Source organism: Podarcis gaigeae (genome assembly GCF_964106915.1).
Source record: "Podarcis gaigeae genome assembly, chromosome: 3".
NCBI lineage: Eukaryota > Metazoa > Chordata > Lepidosauria > Squamata > Lacertidae > Podarcis > Podarcis gaigeae.
Window position 1 is genome coordinate 120,023,751 of NC_139680.1, and position 18,346 is coordinate 120,042,096.

Consider the following 18,346-nt stretch of genomic DNA (forward strand, 5'->3'; position numbering starts at 1 on the left):
CCCAAAATCTTGTCCCTTTCCTCCTTTGATCTCAACGTAATCAAACAGTCTCTGGGCCTTTCTCTCTTTGTAAGTCTTCCAAGTCTGAAGGCTGACACAATTTTAAAGTCTTCCTCCTCTAGACCCCAGAACTTGGAGAATTCTTTGGTCAGAAACTCAGCTAGATTACCTTCTTCCACTTCTGGTATCGATCTTATCCTTAAATTAATCTCCCTGTTCCGAAGTTCCAACATGGAGAGATAGGTCTGATGTTCCCCAACCTGCTTACTGAGCGGCCTTACTTCTTTTTCCAACTCTCCCACTCTTTGGCTGGTCTCTTCGGCCAGTTTCTGATTTTCACCTGCAGCCTCCTTCAGTTGTCCAATTGCTTGTGCATTCTGTGCAACTTGCCCAGATAATTTGTTTAAAGTTTCTGTATTAAGGTCAATTTTCGCAGTTTGTTGGTCAACTTTCCTCTCCAAAGACTCCAATTTCTCAAGAATTCTCTCTAATACAGAACCAGATCCTCCTGAGGCCATCTCCTCTAGTTGTAAATCCTCAGTTTCTTCCTCCCCTGCCTGTGACAGGGAGGTAGCTTTTTCCTCCGAGGGCAAAGTGGGCACAGATGATCTGCGTGCTTGTGAGGCTGCAGTTACGGTTGTCAGAGTTGTTTGTCTGGTTCTTAATCCCTTTCTTTTTGCGCCACTCATTCCAAAGTTATCTAGCAGTCAAGGTCAAGCTGAGTTGTTCCCATGGGAAAGCTACGGCCCAGGTGGTAGCAATCAAACAGAGGGCCGGGAAATAGAAAGTAAAACAATGTTTTTGTTGTAAATCCTCAATCCTCTAGGGGGAGCATAAAATGTCCTAGGAAGAAGAGTCCATTCCACATACAAAATCTGAACCAATACTTAGGGATCTTCACAAGAGTAGTTTTAGCAGAGTTGGTTTTAGGTTTGCCACAATATTTCAAGTTGTGCTTACTGGAGTTCCAAAATGCAAGAACGTAACCATTCTGAGCTCCCTCAGACTGTCTCAAAATTTAAATAGAATGTATCCAAATTTGCAGTCTGACAGTTCTGCTGCTCAGGCAGTTCTGACACCTGGGCTTCTTAAACAGAATTGTAATCCACAAAGAAAGGAGTATATAAGTCCTAATAAAAGTCCAAAAATCAATTGCTTACAGTCTTTAAAGGAAAAAGTAATTTCTGCGGGTGCTCAATCTGAGCTGTCAAAAGTTCTCTCTATGCCTCCACTCCTCCTGCTCTTTGCTTTAAAAGTCAATGGCTGCGGAGGACGGACTTCCTTTTCCTCGTCTCTCCGCTTTCAGCTTATTTTCAATATTTTTAGTCCCAAAATTTAGTAAAGTCCTCAATTACTCACGGGTTGTTGCGTTTTAGAATCTTGTGTTGAAGGAAGAAAGGTCGGCGCTCACCGGCAACGGCAGCGCGGCTTCGCTCCGCTGAATGCGCATAGACCCACAGCGCCGCTACCCCCTCTGCGATCCGGAGCCCCTTACGGGGTTCCCTCAACGTTTCGGGGGTAGCTCCTGGCGCCCGCCGGGTCCCGAGACCGCAGGCTTCCGCTGCCTGCGGTTTTCCAAAATGGGTCTCCGCTTCGCCGTAGCGGACGACCCTTTTCCAGCGTAGCTTCCCTCTCCCGGTTAGGAAAGGGCAGCCATTACCGTTCGCGCCGCCTCCGGAAGACCAACAGTTATATACCAATTCATCAAAACTAGTGACTTCACCCAAACATCAATGTTTATATCCCAAATTGCATATAACTGTGTTTTAAAGCTTCGTCTTATCCAATTCCATCCTCTCTCATGTGTTTCTTGATATATTGTCCAACTTTCTTACACTTCAAGCCCTGCTGTCCATGGAGGTGCAGGTCAATTCTGTGTCCAGGGCAGCTGTCTACCAGCTCTATCTGGTATGCAGGATGAGACCCTCCCTGCCCACAGACTGTCTCACCAGAGTGGTGCATGCTTTAGTTATCTCCCGCTTGGACTACTGCAATGCGCTCTATGTGGGTCTACCTTTGAAGGGACCTGGAAACTGCAACTAATCCAGAATGTGGCAACTAGACTGGTGACTGGGAGTGGCCACCGAGACCACATAACACCAGTCTTGAAAGACCTACATTGGCTCCCAGTATGTTTCCAAGCACATTTCAAAGTGTTGGTGCTGACCTTTAAAGCCCTAAACGACCTTGGTCCACTATACATGAAGGAGCGTCTCAATCCCAATCTTTCAGCCCGGACACTGAGGTCCAGCGCCGAGGGCCTTCTGGCTGTTCCCTCTTTGCGAAAAGCAAAGCCACAGGGAACCAGGCAGAGGGCCTTCTCGGAAGTGGCGCCCGCCCTGTGGAACGCCCTCCCACCAGATGTCAAAGAGATACAGTAAACAACTACCTGACATTTAGAAGACATCTGAATTCAGCCCTGTTCAGGGAAGTTTTTAATGTGTGACATTTTAATGTATTTTTAATCTTTGTTGGAAGCTGCCCAGAGTGGCTGGGGAAACCCAGCCAGATGGAGAGGTAAAAATAAATTATTATTATTATTATTATTATTATTATTATTATTATTATTATTATTCTGCACCTGGGCAACAACTTTTCATATAGGCTAGAAAGGGTTCCCAGTTTTAAAAGCTTTTCTCATCCCACTGTAGGGCTGTAGAATCATGGAACTGTGGGGTTGGAAGGGCCCTCCCCAGGTCATCCAGCCCAACCCGCTGCCACACAGGTCTCCCTTACCCGTATCGGTGCCTGCTCACATCTCGGATCAGCTTTTCTGACAGGTAAGCACCGATGCGGTCGAGCTTCTCAGGGGCAGAAAGGGCATAGAAAGTCAGCTTCTCCATGTTGGTTTTCACCAGCCCATCCTGGGGGGAAAAGGGAACATGTGTCAGGACTCGAGTCTGCATGGCCGTCTTGAGGGATGTCAGACAAGGACCTCTGCTCAAAGGATGGATCTAGGGAGGCACCGAGGAGCCATTGGCTGTTCACGTGGTACAGCCTAGCCCCTATAACAATTCTCCGCTTCAGACCTTTTGTAAGTTTGGGGGCAAACTTTGATAGGTGGAACTGGCACCATTACCGGTGCCTCATAATCCCACATTTGTAAGAACTTGATCTTTTAGTGCAGCAGCACTTAACCTTTGGAACTCCCTACCTATTGAGATAAGGCAGGTGCCTCTATGGTACTCTTCTGCTACTAAAACATTATAGTTTAGAGAAGCCTACGCAGGGGCAAAAAGCAGATCATGTTGTTGTTTTTTTGAAAGAGGGAAGGGGGTGTTGAAACAAAGCCGCTGATTGTTTGCCGATGAGGAAAGAGAGATAAGGGACGCTAGAGATAAAGGAGGCTGCCTGGGAGGGGGGGGGTAAAGACAGCAAACTTGCAAAGGGGGGAAACAGGAAGGCTAAAGCAATGAGGAGAGTAATTAGAAGAAAAGGAGGAGCAAAAAACTGCTCCAGCTAAGGAAAAGACACTAAGGCAAACAAGAGGGAAGGGGGTGTTGAAAGGAAACAGAAAAGAGATAAGGGATGCTAGCGGAGGCTGCCTGGGAGGGGGGAGGTAATGGATCCTCAGGATTTTTGCATTGGGTCACCCCAAATTCACCATCAGATCACATGTCTGTGGCTACAGCATGAACCACAAAAATCATACATCCACTGTTTCGTTCAGAATATTTTTTTTCTTGTCTTCCTCCTCTAAAAACTAGGTGCGTCTTATGGTCGGGTGTGTCTTGTGGAGCGAATAATATGGTACATTGAACTGTAATTATAGTACATTCTTAATATGCAGTCAGTAGTTCATTGTTTGATTAAATCTATACTGGCCCCCAAAGTGACAGAAGTCTGGAGGGAGAACCAATGGGAACCAAAATGCATTAAATGGGGGGGGGGGGAGAGAGTTTGTATAAAATGCACACCTTTGTGAAAATAATGTACATAAATGCATTACTTTAGAGGAAATTGTTGACTTTTCCCCCTTCCCCCCAAAACTCCTACCCCACAAAGTTTGGACACGATGAGCTGAACTGAAGATTAGAAAAATAACAAAAATAAGGAAAACGAGAATTGACAGATTCCTCTATCCTCCTACCTTTTGCAATCACGTATCCTTCACTCTTAAAAAAACAGGATGCATCCCCCATTCCCAGAAAACATAACCCTTAATTTGGCAGCACTTTCGGATCTCTACCTCCTGTGCTTTGCCTTTCAGTTCGGAAGGAAGTCAGGAAGAAAGTTTCAGGGAGATGGAGGGGAGGGAAGAGAAGACATATGGAAGGAGGTGTGAAAACAGCCCTCCCCATTTGGCAAGGAGCTGCCGGTTAGAATTCCTGCTCTGTGATTGCAGTCATGGGATTGTTGCCTTTCATATGAGGAATGGCTAAGGGAGCTGGGCATGTTTAGCCTGGAGAAGAGGAGGTTCAGGGCTGATATGATAGCCATGTTCAAATATATAAAAGGATGTCACATAGAGGAGGGAGAAAGGTTGTTTTCTGCTGCTCCAGAGAAGCGGACACGGAGCAATGGATCCAAACTACAAGAAAGAAGATTCCACCTAAACATTAGGAAGAACTTCCTGACAGTAAGAGCTGTTTGACAGTGGAATTTGCTGCCAAGGAGTGTGGTGGAGTCTCCTTCTTTGGAGGTCTTTAAGCAGAGGCTTGACAACCATATGTCAGGAGTGCTCTGATGGTGTTTCCTGCATGGCAGGGGGTTGGACTCGATGGCCCTTGTGGGCTCTTCCAACTCTATGATTCTATGATTCTATTCTATATGACGATATATGTTTTGACTTCACAGAGTGGGAAGTGATGGAGACAGGATGTTTGTGTTACTGTGTTTCGTGAAGTGGGACTATTGTCCTTTGTCTTTGTTATCTTTGCTGTCTGATGCTAGAGAGAGAGGGAGCCATGTTGCAGTGCTCCGTGTGTGCTTATATGTAAATGAAGTATTTTAGCCAAAATGCTGTGCTACTGAGTTCTGTTACGCAAGCTGCGAAGACACTGCGGATCCCTAAGTGTGCCGGTGTCTGTTGACATCGGTGACTGTGATGTTCGGGCTGAAGAAAGCTTTTAAAGTTCCTAAACGATAGACCAGGAGGGAGAGATATGCCCAGTTGGGCATGTATCTCTGCCAGGGTCCTACTCGAGTGTAGGACAAGCTCCTGACAGGAGGAACAGGGTATGTTTAGCCTGGGAAAGAGGAGGCACAGGAGATAGCATAGCCATCTTCAAGAATCTCAAGGGCTGTCACATGGAAGAGCAAACAAGCTTATTTTCACCAGAACAGTTATTATAGAGGCTTTAGCGAGCCTGAGCAAACGCATCCTCTGTGAGTTTAAAAAGGGGAATGTCACTTTGCTAAATTGTGAACTTGTTTACACAAGTTGGAAAGGCTATAATCAAGCAATATATCCTCTCCTGCATCCCTGAACATTCCCATAAGATTTGCATCACTTGTGGTCCAGCCCAGGAAATTTGCACCGGTCAGGCTGCCCTTTGCAGTATTGATCTTGACTTAAATTATTTGGATGCTCTGTTCAGAATCTGCATTCCTGGGAGGGCGAGAAGGGAAGGATGTCAACACACACACACACACACACACACACACACACACAAACACAACAACTCTGAGTTGGGCTGAGCAGAGAAGGCATGTTTACCTCTGGATCCTCAGGGAAAATGTTGTCAACCAGCCTCTTGTAACGGGGGCGCAAAGCTCCACAACAGCCGCAGACACCTGGAAGAGAAGAGGAGACCATGAGGACGTTAGAAAGAGCCTCCTGTTCTCACAGCGGCCAACCAGATGCCAGTGGGGAACCAGCAAGCAGGATTCGAATACAAGAGCCCTCTGCAGTTTCCAGAAGCGTTGCAGCTTCAAACTGTGGAATAAGATCATAGACATCCATAGCCCTCTCCACCTCCACAAATTTCTCCACCTCTCTTTTAATGCCATCTAGGTTGAGCCTCTTAGGCTTGCCGAACAGAAGGTCGGCGGTTCGATTTCCCCATGACGGGGTGAGCTCCCGTTGCTCGGTCCCTGCTCCTGCCAACCTAGCAGTTTGAAAGCATGTTAAAGTGCAAGTAGATAAATAGGTACCGCTCCGGCGGGAAGGTTTCCGTGCGCTGCTCTGGTTCATCAGAAGCGGCTTAGTCCTGCTGGCCACATGACCCAGAAGCTGTACGCCGGCTCCCTCGGCCAGTAAAGCGAGATGAGCGCCGCAACCCCAGAGTCGGCCATGACTGGACCTAATGCTTAGGGGTCCCTTTACCCTTTACCTTAGGTTGAGAGCCTGAGACCTTCAGGTATAGGGCGGTATAGAAATAGAATAAATAATAATAAAATAAATAAATAATGTCCATCTCTGATTACTGTGGGAGGGAGTTCCACAGTTTAACTACATGTTTCAAGAAGGACTTTATTTCGACTCCTGCTTGCCGGTTTCCCCTAAGAGCCACCTGGCCGGCTGTTGGGGGAACAGGATGCTAGGATAAATAGGCCACTCGCCTGACCCGTTCTTAAGTCCCAGGCTAGGCTGAGGTGGGGAGCAGAGGAGGAGAAGATTTCAGGGACAGAGAAATGCGAGCCTCACTCCAGACAAGGCAGCACAAATGCTCTTTATCGGTTGGAGGCCATGACTCACACGAGCGAAAAACAATTTCGTGAGCGAGTAGGCAAGGAAAGGGATGGCGCCTTCATCGCTCAGAACTGGACCAGATGTAGCCCTAGGAAAAGAGGCTGGAGGGAGTCGTTTGACAGCGGCAGAGAGAGGCTTTTTCTTTTTCTTTGCTGCGGTGTGTTTCACGCCCTGGTGCAGGCAAGCCCTGAGCTACCCAGGGTAAAGTTTTGCTTGCCATACTGTGCCACCCCACCCTATCTTGGTCGCACTCTGTGCCACACACTCCATCCCATTCAGCCAGGGAGATGCAGAGTTCCCCAAATCATGGCCGAACCCCGCAGGTGGGGAGAGGAAACGGGAGCCTGATCTGGTCTCTGTTCTCTCAAATAAGCAGCTCCATAGCCAGTCGTGTAGCGTGGGTTGCTACTGCCCAGATCAAGGTACGAGAGAAGGGCCATCACCTGCAGCTGCCTGCTCCCATACAGGGGCCTGGGCTGGGGGCTCTGCAGTGGCCCCGAGGCAGGAGGGAGCTGAGGGGGCTGCCTGGCAAAGCAGCGACCTGGCACACATGACGGCGGCATCAGCCATGGCGTGAGAAGTGTGTCACACACACCTTCAGAACCTCTGTAGCCTAGTGGCGTAGCGTGGGTTGCACTCTTAAGAATTTTGTGCCTGGGCCAATCGCCCCTGCAACCCCCTACCAGCGCTACGCCACTATCCACAGCCACTCCTCGAAGAACGCAAACTTCAGCGCCGGGGGTGGGGGATTTTTTCCATCAACGAGGGCCGCATTCTTTTCCGGGTGGCCTTGTGGGGGCCACGTGTCAGTGCTGGGCGGGGCCAGGGGCAAAATTGGGCGGAGCAACACACACTAAAATTCGCCATTGCAAAGCAAGGTAGCTTCTGCTCTCTCTCTTTCTCACTCACACACACAAACATACACATCTTCCATGCAGGCGAGCAAAAGGCATTGTCCGAGTTCAAGGGCAAATTCCAGTCAGGCAAAGACATTCAAGGAGGATGAAGATCAGGGCATGACCTGGAGAGAGTTCCAGGGGCTAGGCAGAGAAGCCTAGAGGGCCACACGTGGTCCCAACCCTGAGGTTTCCCACACCTGCAAAATTTCGCCTTTGCCTCCTATTCCTCCAGTGCAGCATCCCAGGAAATAAGAAGGGCCAGGTTAAGCTGAGGCAATAATAATTCAATAATAATAATTTTATTATTTGCACCCTGCCCATCTGGCTGGGACTCCCCAGCCACTCTGGGCAGCTTACAGCGTATTTAAATCCCCAAAGCCCCCCTCTTTCCAACCCTCTAATTCAGGGGTGGCTAGCCTGTGACCTTCCAAATATTTGTCAGGCTACTATTCCATCAGCCCCTGTTGGCACAGTTAACACCAGGGCCTGATGGGAGTTGTAGTCCCAGCAAAACCTGGAGGACCACAGATGGTCTCCAGGCTCTGATCTAATTCCCTCTGCCCTTCAGGTCACGGCCTAATATAGCACAGAGTGGGCTTAAGTCCATTGAAATGGGTGGTTTTAAGAAGGAAGAAGGCATTGAGAGATTTTACTTTCTTGGGCTCCATGTTCACTGCAGATGGTGACAGCAGTCACAAAATTAAAAGATGCCTGCTTCTTGGGAGAAAAGCAATGACAAACCTAGACAGCATCTTAAAAAGCAGAGACATCATCTTGCCAACAAAGGTCCGTATAGTTAAAGCTCTGGTTTTCCCAGTAGTGATGTATGGAAGTGAGAGCTGGACCATAAAGAAGGCTGATCGCCAAAGAATGGATGCTTTTGAATTATGGTGCTGGAGGAGACTCTTGAGAGTCCCATGGACTGCAAGAAGATCAAACCTCTCCATTCTGAAGGAAATCAGCCCTGAGTGCTCACTGGAAGGACAGATCCTGAAGCTGAGGCTCCAAGACTTTGGCCACCTCATGAGAAGAGAAGACTCCCTGGAAAAGACCCTGATGTTAGGAAAGATGGAGGGCACAAGGAGAAGGGGACGACGGAGGATGAGATGGTGGGACATTCATTGTTCTCGAAGCTACCAGCATGAGTTTGACCAAACTGTGGGAGGCAGTGGAAGACAGGAGTGCCTGGTGTGCTCTGGTCCAGGGGGTCACGAAGAGTTCGACACGACTAAACGACTAAACAACAACAACAAGAAGGTTTGAGTCCTCTGCATTGAATTGCAGCCTCTGCAATTGCTGTTCCCTGGTTCAATATTTTCCCCCTCCCATGATTGATCGGCACAATTACTCTAAACTTCTCCCCCTCGCCTCTGGCTCCTTCCTCAAAGTGAGCAATTGATTCTTCTCCTTCAACACAAAGTGACTTGCACCTAACCTCCTAATGAATTCTCCATTCCTATCCGCAACAGAATCTCACCTCTCATGATCTCTTAAAGCCGCCTCATTATCGCAGATGCCAGACTAATGTTAAGTTGATCCCATTTCTAATGTGAAAACATGATGCGCTCTCTTGCAGGGCTCCAGAAATTCAGGTCCGAATGCACTGAGCTGGGATAGCTTAGTTGGTAGACCATGAGATTCTTAATCTCAGGGACATGGGTCTGAGTCCCACGCAGGGGGTCAGACTAGACAACCCTTGGGGTCCCTTCCAACTCTCCAATTCAGATCTACTTGCTCAGAACAAATCCCACTGATTCAGCCGGAATCACTCCCAGATGCGTCTGCAAAAAGATTATTATTATTATTACTACTCAAGGCAGCTTATGCAGATTAAAACAACCCAGACAGAACACAAAGAGCTAAACACGTACAGAAGATGGTCGTTAAAAAGCAATCAAGCTCTAATGGAATTAAAGCAATACAAAAACCAAATCTGTTAGAATGAAGACTTCCCCTTCTGTAGGGAGGGGTCCCTGCCAGTCTCTCCTGGGGGTTCAGGCTTCTCCTCAGATGCTGTTCTGGGGTGTCCCTGAGTTTCTAGGGGGCCAGATCACCACGGAAGAGGAGTTACCTGGCCGAAGGATGATATCGTGCCAATATGGACTCTCCTCCACTGGAGATTTTAAAGCAGAGTTTGGGTGGCCATCTGTCATGGATGATTTACCTGAGATTCCTGCATTCCAAAGGGTTGGACTGGATGACCCTCAGGGGTCCCTTGCAACTCTGTGGTTTGTGATAGGAATTTTGAGGTCTTAGATATATGGTAATGTTCATAAGTGTACCAACCAAGCACGTACATAGATCAGCACAGGAAGACCAACCTGGAACCATTTTGATTCCAAACTGAATAAATGTTTTCTCTGCAAGGTCAAAGTGTTGTCTCTTTCCTCACAAATTGTCTCTTTCCTCACAAATCCTAAGGGCACATTTAAGATATGAATAGGGTGTGAGCCTGTGACATTGCCCAGGAACTAAGTATTTATCATTACAAAAGACTGGCCAGGCTCCCCAGGCAATCCAATCAAGTAAGCATTAACAGGTAACTTGCCAGATAGGAGATAAACAATGACAGGGGATAAACAAAGCACTCAGATTTCTGCTGTAGACCGCCCTTTCTGTGATGTAAGTATGATGTATCTGGGGTGGTGGTCTGGAGCTACAGGGGGCAATTTCAAAAGTCCATATAAGGCCTTGCCCGCCACTGTTCTGAGTTCCTCCTCCTTTCCTGCGTGTGAGGGGAGCACCCTGTTGCAACAGATCAATAAAGATAAGGCTTACTAGCTGCTTTGCTTCTCAATATTCTCTGGCTGGCCTCTGTTATTTTCTCCTACCAATAGGGAACCTACGTAATGACTCTATATGGGCTCTTGGATACCCCGTAAGGGAAAAGGGCAATTTTTGTTTACAACAACCTGCAGCCAAGACTCGCCACCCACCCCTCACCAGAGGCAAATTCGTTTTAAATCCCCCCCAAAAAAATTCACTCCCTAAATCTCTGCGACCTCTTCCTGAAATTTGCACCAGAAATGAATGATGCAACAGCCTTTAATGTCTCTCTTCTTCTTCCCCATTCAAAGCATAGGCAACCCACCAAGCTGATACCCCTGTGGGGGCAAAAGGGAGCCATGGCCCCTGCCTTGTGGGGTAACATGCCAGGCTGTGGGGGTGGGGGTGTGTGATGGAGGCTGAGAGATTGCTTTACTCCTTCCTCCGAGGGGCAGGGAAGGATTCCCCCAAGGTGGGGGAAGAAAGGAGAATGAAGAAACTGGCGCCTTGCCAAGGAGGATATTTGCATAATAAGACCTGGCTTTCATCTCATCCTCTCTGTGTTCAGCACACTTTGCAAACATTAACTGATTAATCTTCACAACACGGCCCCTCTCTGGGCTAAACATCCCCCCTTTCTTTAAACGAATAAAAAAATACAGATGGGTGAAAAAGAAAAGCTTCGCTCCATCCATCGCTTTGCCAGATCAGACTAAAGTTCTGCCTAGCCCACGATCAGGGGCTTCCAGGAAACTCACCGATGAGGATCTGATACGGAAGGGGGGGCATGTCTTCTTCACCTTCTTCTTCGCTACAATATATCCATTTATTTCCAATTGCCAATGTCAAAAGGGACTAAAATCTATAAAATTCATAGAAAATCAGCGTGCCAATTTGCTCAATTTCTCTAGGACTCCATGACACCTCCCCTGTCCTCCATAATCCCTCAAGCAAGGTGTTAAGACCCTAATCCTGTCAAATCACTCTGCCAAGCCTTTCCTCCAGGCAATGCCAGTACATGGACCATTGTTTTCTCATCACCGGTACTCAGGATGTGCTTATCTGCGCATATCTCCAGCTCTGCATATTCCCCCCTCCCTCCTCCATATGTTAATCCTTTGTAACCCAACCTCTTCTTAATGTATTCATGATGTAATCTGTGTAACCCAACCTCTTCTTAATGTATTCATGATGTAACTGGGATGTGTTTTGCACTGTATTCTGGGGCATGGAGGGAAGTTTCAAAAGTTCATGTCACCCCTTTCTCGCTGTTCAATCTCGCCTTGAACCTGTTGCGCAATAAACTTGGATCTTCTGCAGTTTGCTCCTGTGCCCGGCTGAGCTCATTTTCCTCTGCAGGGACCCGCGGACTTAGTCCGACGAGCTGGGTGGCAGAGCAGCCTCACACCCAGATTTTACCGTAACAGGAACAAAGGATTTTTTCAAGCTGCACTGCCACTGAAGCTGGAGGTTCCATTCTTAGCGATCACAGAACATAAGGAGAGCCTGGTGGGTCAGGAGAATGGCCCATCTAGACCAGCATCCCCTTCCAACAGTGGCTGACCAGATGCCAGCGGGAAAACTGCAAGCAGAATTTGAACACAAGACCCCTCTCCCCATTGCAGGAATTTATGTATAGGTTGGACGGGGGTTGCCCCTCCAGCAGATGTCATGCACATGCAGCCCACTACCAAAACCAGCACACTTTTGTGACTTCTCCCCACTTCATCACAGTTTATTCCTATCTATTCAAAGGGCCTTTGCTGCACGATACCAAATGTAAGAATTCGCTGATAAATGTATCTCTGTACTGGCTCACTGGGAAAACTTCTGAAGAAGTATCTGAAGAAGTGTGCATGCACACGAAAGCTCATACCAAGAACTGACTTAGTTGGTCTTTAAGGTGCTACTGGAAGGAATTTTTTTTGTTTTGGGAAAACTTCAGAAATTCATATAGACATGTGAGCTCAGCTACTCAGCAGCCCCTCTGCCTGAGGGATAATCCCTGGCATCCTGATACTGAGTGCCAGACAGGTAGCCATTCCAGAAATAACAAACCCAGATGAAGACAAAAGGGTGGGATTAACTTGGCTGGGAAACAGGGAAATGTAAATACCGTATCTCTTTTCTTACACTTGATGGGTTTTTGGTGGAGGGCAAGGAGAACCATGGGGCAGGGTCCAGGATTCTCAGGTTACTGCCACCAGACCTCCCCTTTCATGATGTAACCGTGATGTATGAGTGTAACATGGGGATTAGTAAAGGTAAAGGGACCCCTGACCATTAGGTCCAGTCGTGGCCGACTCTGGGGTTGCAGCGCTCATCTCGCTTTACTGGCTGAGGGAGCTGGCGTACAGCTTCTGGGTCATGTGGCCAGCATGACTAAGCCGCTTCTGGCGAACCAGAGCAGCGCACGGAAACACCGTTTACCTTCCCGCCAGAACAGTACCTATTTATCTGCTTGCACTTTGATGTCTTTTTGAACTGCTAGGTTGGCAGGAGCGGGGACCGAACAACGGGAGCTCACCCTGTTGCGGGGATTCGAACCGCTGACCTTCTGATCGGCAAGCCCTAGGGTCTGTGGTTTAACCCACAGTGCCACCCACGTCCCTTTTAGTCAGCTGCTTATTGTAAGGTCTTTATTCCTCATGCAAACAAGTTTTTTTTGGGGGGGGGTTACATCAAAATACCAGTCGATACTTTCTCTTCTCATTTAAACTGGATTAAAGTTGTAAACCATACACAGAGAACCCCACTTGCACTGTTGCAACAACCCACTTGTAAATTAAGTGCCTATCTCAAAACCTGCTAGGTTTGCAAAGCACCATCCACTGGGAGCTTTTCCTGAACAAGCCATGCTCAAACTACTATTATTTTCTATCCTGCCTTCTTCCTGGGCCCAAAGTGGGTCCGGGACTCAAAGTGGCTTACACAAATTAAAGCAAGCCCAACAAAATGCAAAGAGCTAAAAGCATATAAAAGAGAATCGTTAAGAAAATAATAAAACTGCAATAGAGGTAAAACAATATAAAAACAATTTGATTAAAATCACAGAATTGTAGAGTTGGTCTTCTATTTCAACCCTCTAAAATGCAGGATAATAAAAACAAATATTGAAAATAAACAACAGCATTGCACTATTCAAGGGCCCTTAAAAAAATAAGTTAGTTTCCCCAAGGCCTTTCAGAATAATACACTAGTTTTAATTGTGGAAATAGATAGCTCAGTTGGTAAGAGCATGGTACTGATAACGCCAAGGCTGCAGGTTCGATTCCCCGTGTGGGACAGCTGCATATTTCTGCATCGCAGGGGGTTGGACTAGATGATCCCGCAGGGTCCCTTCCAACTCTATGGGCACCAACTCTATGATTCTATAAAATGCACTCCTGCCAACTGCAGAGACCTAGGCAACCAGGCTCAGAGCTGAGTCCAGGATCACATCACAGTCAACTTTTCCCTTTTCTTGCGAGGAATCCTATTCGGAATAAGGGAAATCCCCTTTAAAAAAGGGAAAAGTTGACAGCTATGCATCCAAACTACAAAACTGACTCTTCAGGCAAATCCCCGTTCTGCTTTCCAAACGACACAGAGCCCCCTCGGTCCCGTCTGGACGAAGTTCACCCATATCCAGTCTGTTACCGATGAACAGGAGCGGGGCAAGACGTACCCCCGGCGGATCGTGCCCGCCACGCACCTTTTTGCATCCCTTGCCCTTGCCCGAGAGAGGAAAAGTGTCCCCAACCCCTGGCAGGCGTGCGCTCTCCCAGCGAGAGACACCAAGGAGGCGAAACAGTGCGCTGCAAGGAGACAGTTTTTAAAAAGCAAAACCCTGGAGGAAAAGGCGAAGGGAGTCTATGCAAAAGAAAAGAAATTCAGCACAGCATTGCCAACCTCCCAGCCCCGGTTTACTTGCGGCCTCCATCTGCTCCGCCGGGATCATGTATCTGGCGACAGCCAAAGTCCAGCCCTTTGTCTCCGTGACAAAGACTTGAGCCAACTCGAGATGGAGACGGAAGAGGAGCCGTCAGCAAGCCCGGCCCAGCCCAGGCTGTGATACGCTGTGCCAATGGCCGGCAAGACCGCAGCCGGCGGCTGATGCTCCCTTGCAAAGACCTCTCGCCTCCCGGCTAGGTCTCTGCTTTCGACAGCAGCCGGCAGAGGACAGCTTTTATCCACTTTGGCAGTCCTATGTCAAAGCTCAACAACTTTAGCCAAACCGCTCCCCCCCCCAAAAAAAAAACTTTTGTGTCCAGATTTTCAGTTTATGAAATACAGTGGTACCTCGGTATGAGCTTTCGTGTGCATGCACACTGAAAGAGAAGTCACCAGACCCTTCTATATAGTGAGAAGGTGGGGAGGGGTATTACTCAGAAGGGTGGTGGGAATGGGTGATTGGCAGATAGCTGTGATGAGCCTGTTGACGACTCTTAATGACTGCAATAGGTCTTACAGGAAAAAGCAAGGGGTGAGAAGGTGAAAAATGGCTTTGACATGTATAATGAGATAAGAATCCAATGTCTTGGATTCTACCTTGGATTCTAGGTGCTACTGGAAGGAATTTTTGTTTTGTTTTGACTATGGCAGACCAACACGGCTACCTATCTGTAAGTGGTACCTCGGGTTACAGATGCTTCATGTTACGGACGCTTCAGGTTACAGACTCCACTAACCCAGAAATAGTACCTCGGGTTAAAAACTTTGCTTCAGGATGAGAACAGAAATTGTGCAGCGGTGGCAGCGGGAGGCCCCATTAGCTAAAGTGGTGCTTCAGGTTAAGAACAGTTTCAGGTTGAGAACGGACTTCCCGAACGAATTAAGTACTTAACCCGAGTTACCACCGTATAGGGTGCCAACATTCTGCATGGACTGGTTGCAGGGCAACATGTGCAAATAGCTTTAGATACCTATTGTTGTTGTTTAGTCGTTCAGTTGTGTCCGACTCTTCATGAGCCCAAGGACCAGAACACGCCTATTAGGTCCATAAAGTACCATATAGCATACAGTGGTACCTCGGGTTACATATGCTTTAGGTTACATACGCTTCAGGTTACAGACTCCGCTAACCCAGAAATAGTACCTCGGGTTAAAAACTTTGCTTCAGGATGAGAACAGAAATCGTGCAGCGGTGGCAGCGGGAGGCCCCATTAGCTAAAGTGGTGCTTCAGGTTAAGAACAGTTTCAGGATGAGAACGGACCCCCAGAATGAATTAATTACTTAACCCGAGGTACCACTGTATGGCAATCCTAGCGTAATACAGGATAATTCAGGCAGGTAGCTGTGTTTGTCTGACGCAGTCAAAATAAATAAATAAATAAATAAATAAATAAATAAATAAATAAATAAATAAATAAATAAATATTGTCCAGTAGCACCTTAGAGACCAACTAAGTTTGTTCTAGGATGTGGGTGGCGTCTAGGACGTGGGTGGCGCTGGGGTCTAAACCACTGAGCCTAGGGCTTGCCGATTGGAAGGTCGTGGTTCGAATCCCCACGATTGGGTGAGCTCCCTTTACCTTTTAAGTTTGTTCTGGGTATAAGTTTTCGTTTGCATGCACACTTCTTCAGATACCAAGTTAGGGATTCTCTCCAAATGCATGTATTTGTGGGGGGGGGGAGGTGAAAGGTCAGGACAGGACAGGGCGAGGCAGATGAGGGCCTCTTCTTTATTTTTCTTTTTTTCTTTTTTTTAAAGAGATATTTATTAAAGTTTTACAAAAGCGTAAATACAAAAGCAAATAAAAAAGAAAATACATGAAAAAAGATACACGAAAAAAGAAAAAAATGGAGATAAAAAATACAACATACAAAAGACGAAGAAGAAATAAAAAAGTTAAAAACAAATCTGTTTTTCATAACTTTAAGCTCCTTTGCTTATTTCTTTGACCTCCTCACACCTCCCCTTTTTGTTTTCCCATTTACATAATCAAATCAGCAAATCCTTACCCTCTTTCATTTGCTTTAACTCTGTATCTTAACATTTGGTAACTCTATATTCATCCAATATCAATTCATTTTTGCATATTCTTGTTGATTTTGTTCTCTTCTTTATTTTTCTATCTGGTGCTGAAGTGACCCAAACAATCCATTACAATCTACTCCAGCCTCATACGATGGCTCCTCTGGAATTTGTCACACACATGAATTTGTGAGTCTGTCTGTGCTTGGCTACCCAAAGCTTAAGGTAAAAGGTGAAGGACCCCTGGACAGTTAAGTCCAGCCAAAGGCGACTCTGGGGTTGAGGTGCTCATCTCGCTTTTAGGCTGAGGGAGCCGGCGTTTGTTTACAGACAGCTTCCCGGGTCATGTGGCCAGCAGGACTAAACTGCTTCTGGTGCAACGTGACACCATGATGGAAACCAGAGCGCACAGAAACGCTGTTTACCTTCCCGCCGCAGTGGTACCTATTTATCTACTTGCACTGGTGTGCTTTCGAACTGCTAGGTTAGCAGGAGCTGGGACAGAGCAACAGGAGCTCACCCCGTCGCGGGGATTCGAACCGCCAAACTTCTGATTGGCAAGCCCAAGAGGCTCTGAATATTAGTTGCTGGAAATCACAGAAGGGAGTGTGTTCAAATCCTGCTTGCTGGTTTCCCACAGGCACCTTGTTGGCCAGGAGGCTAGTCTAGAGGGGGCATTGGCCTGATCCAGTAGATTCTTCTCATGTCCTTCCTGCCCAGGGAGGTTGGGATTCGTACCTATCGAGGGAGGTGTCCTCCATTCTCCCCACACAAAGCCATCAGCCTGGCAAGATACATTGCTCCCTCGCCAGTCCCATCGGGGCTCATTAAGAGGCTGGTTTTGTTTTTTTCTCTTCCAAACTCCCCCCCCCCCCCCGCTTTCCCCATCTAGACCCAAATCCCTGCAGACAGAAACAGATCCCTCTACCTCCCCTGCTTTGCCAAAGAAAGGGGCCTCCCGCAGAGCGAGGCAGCCCCCACCATCTGTCGATTCTTAAAAACCACCGGGAAAGGCCCTGAGTGCAAATTTCCCCTTTAAGACTCGCAGAACTGCTGAACACGGCACTCACTTAGCTACAGAACCTGAATCTCTTTCTTGTTCTCCCTTTGGCAGAGATGTAAACACAGCCAGGTTTGGCTTAGAACACACACTGCAAACAGGTTTCTGTGAGGAACAGATGGAGTCTGTACCGTCAGTTAACTTCTCCTAGATGATTTGCTTAATGGAAGCTTAGAGAGGCTTCGCACTGCTGGAAGCTTTGCAGAAGCAAGCCAAGAGGTGGGTGTTACTCTCCTGGACTGAATCAGGAAGGGGGCAGTGACCCCCACCCTACAGACTAGGGTTCTGCGATATATTGATGGATTGTCCAAAACCAGTATGAAGTCCATATCGTGCTATCGGTTTCATCATTTTTGACCTGGCAATATATTGAGAATCATAATGACTGTGTGCTATGCAAAAATCACAAGGTGGGAAAAGCTGTGAAGCCTGCCAATGCCTCTTCATGTTGTTGTTGTTTAATCTCTTAGCCGTGTCTGACTCTTTGTGGCCCCCTGGACCAGAGCACGCCAGGCACTCCTGTCTTCCACTGCCTCCCTCAGTTGGGTCAAACTCATGCTGGTAGCTTCGAGAACACTGTCCCACCATCTCAACCTCTGTCATCCCCTTCTCCTTGTGCCCTCCATCTTCCCCAACATCAGGGTCTTTTCCAGGGAGTCTTCTCTTCTCCTGAGGTGGCCAAAGTCTTGGAGCCTCAGCTTCAGGATCTGTCCTTCCAGTGAGCACTCAGGGCTGATTTCCTTCAGAATGGAGAGGTTTGATCTTCTTGCAGTCCATGGGACTCTCAAGAGTCTCCTCCAGCACCAGAATTCAAAAGCATCCATTCTTCGGCGATCAGCCTTCTTGATGGTCCAGCTCTCACTTCCATACATCACTACTGGGAAAACCAGAGCTTGAACTATACAGACCTTTGTTGGCAAGATGACGTCTCTGCTTTTTAAGATGCTGTCTAGGTTTGTCATTGCTTTCCTCCCAAGAAGCAGGCGTCTTTGAATTTCGTGACTGCTGACACCATCTGCAGTGATCATGG

The 18,346-nt window shown here is 47.5% G+C and overlaps 1 protein-coding gene across 7 annotated transcripts in view; it reads right to left on the bottom strand.

Annotated features, from left to right (window-relative positions):
• EFR3B (EFR3 homolog B) overlaps nt 1-18,346 on the bottom strand; it is a 124,159-nt gene that overhangs the window by 49,171 nt on the left and 56,642 nt on the right. For 5 of the 7 annotated variants that reach the window (XM_083733253.1, XM_083733251.1, XM_083733254.1 and 2 more), the window contains exons 2-3: nt 5,660-5,736; nt 2,737-2,864 (exon numbers count right to left, since the gene is read on the bottom strand). In XM_083733253.1, the coding sequence (XP_083589379.1) occupies nt 2,737-2,864; nt 5,660-5,736 (205 nt within the window). Of the gene's footprint in view, nt 1-2,736; nt 2,865-5,659; nt 5,737-14,208; nt 14,284-18,346 lie in introns of those variants that run through there. The other 2 variants (XM_083733250.1, XM_083733256.1) reach the window with 2 other exon arrangements.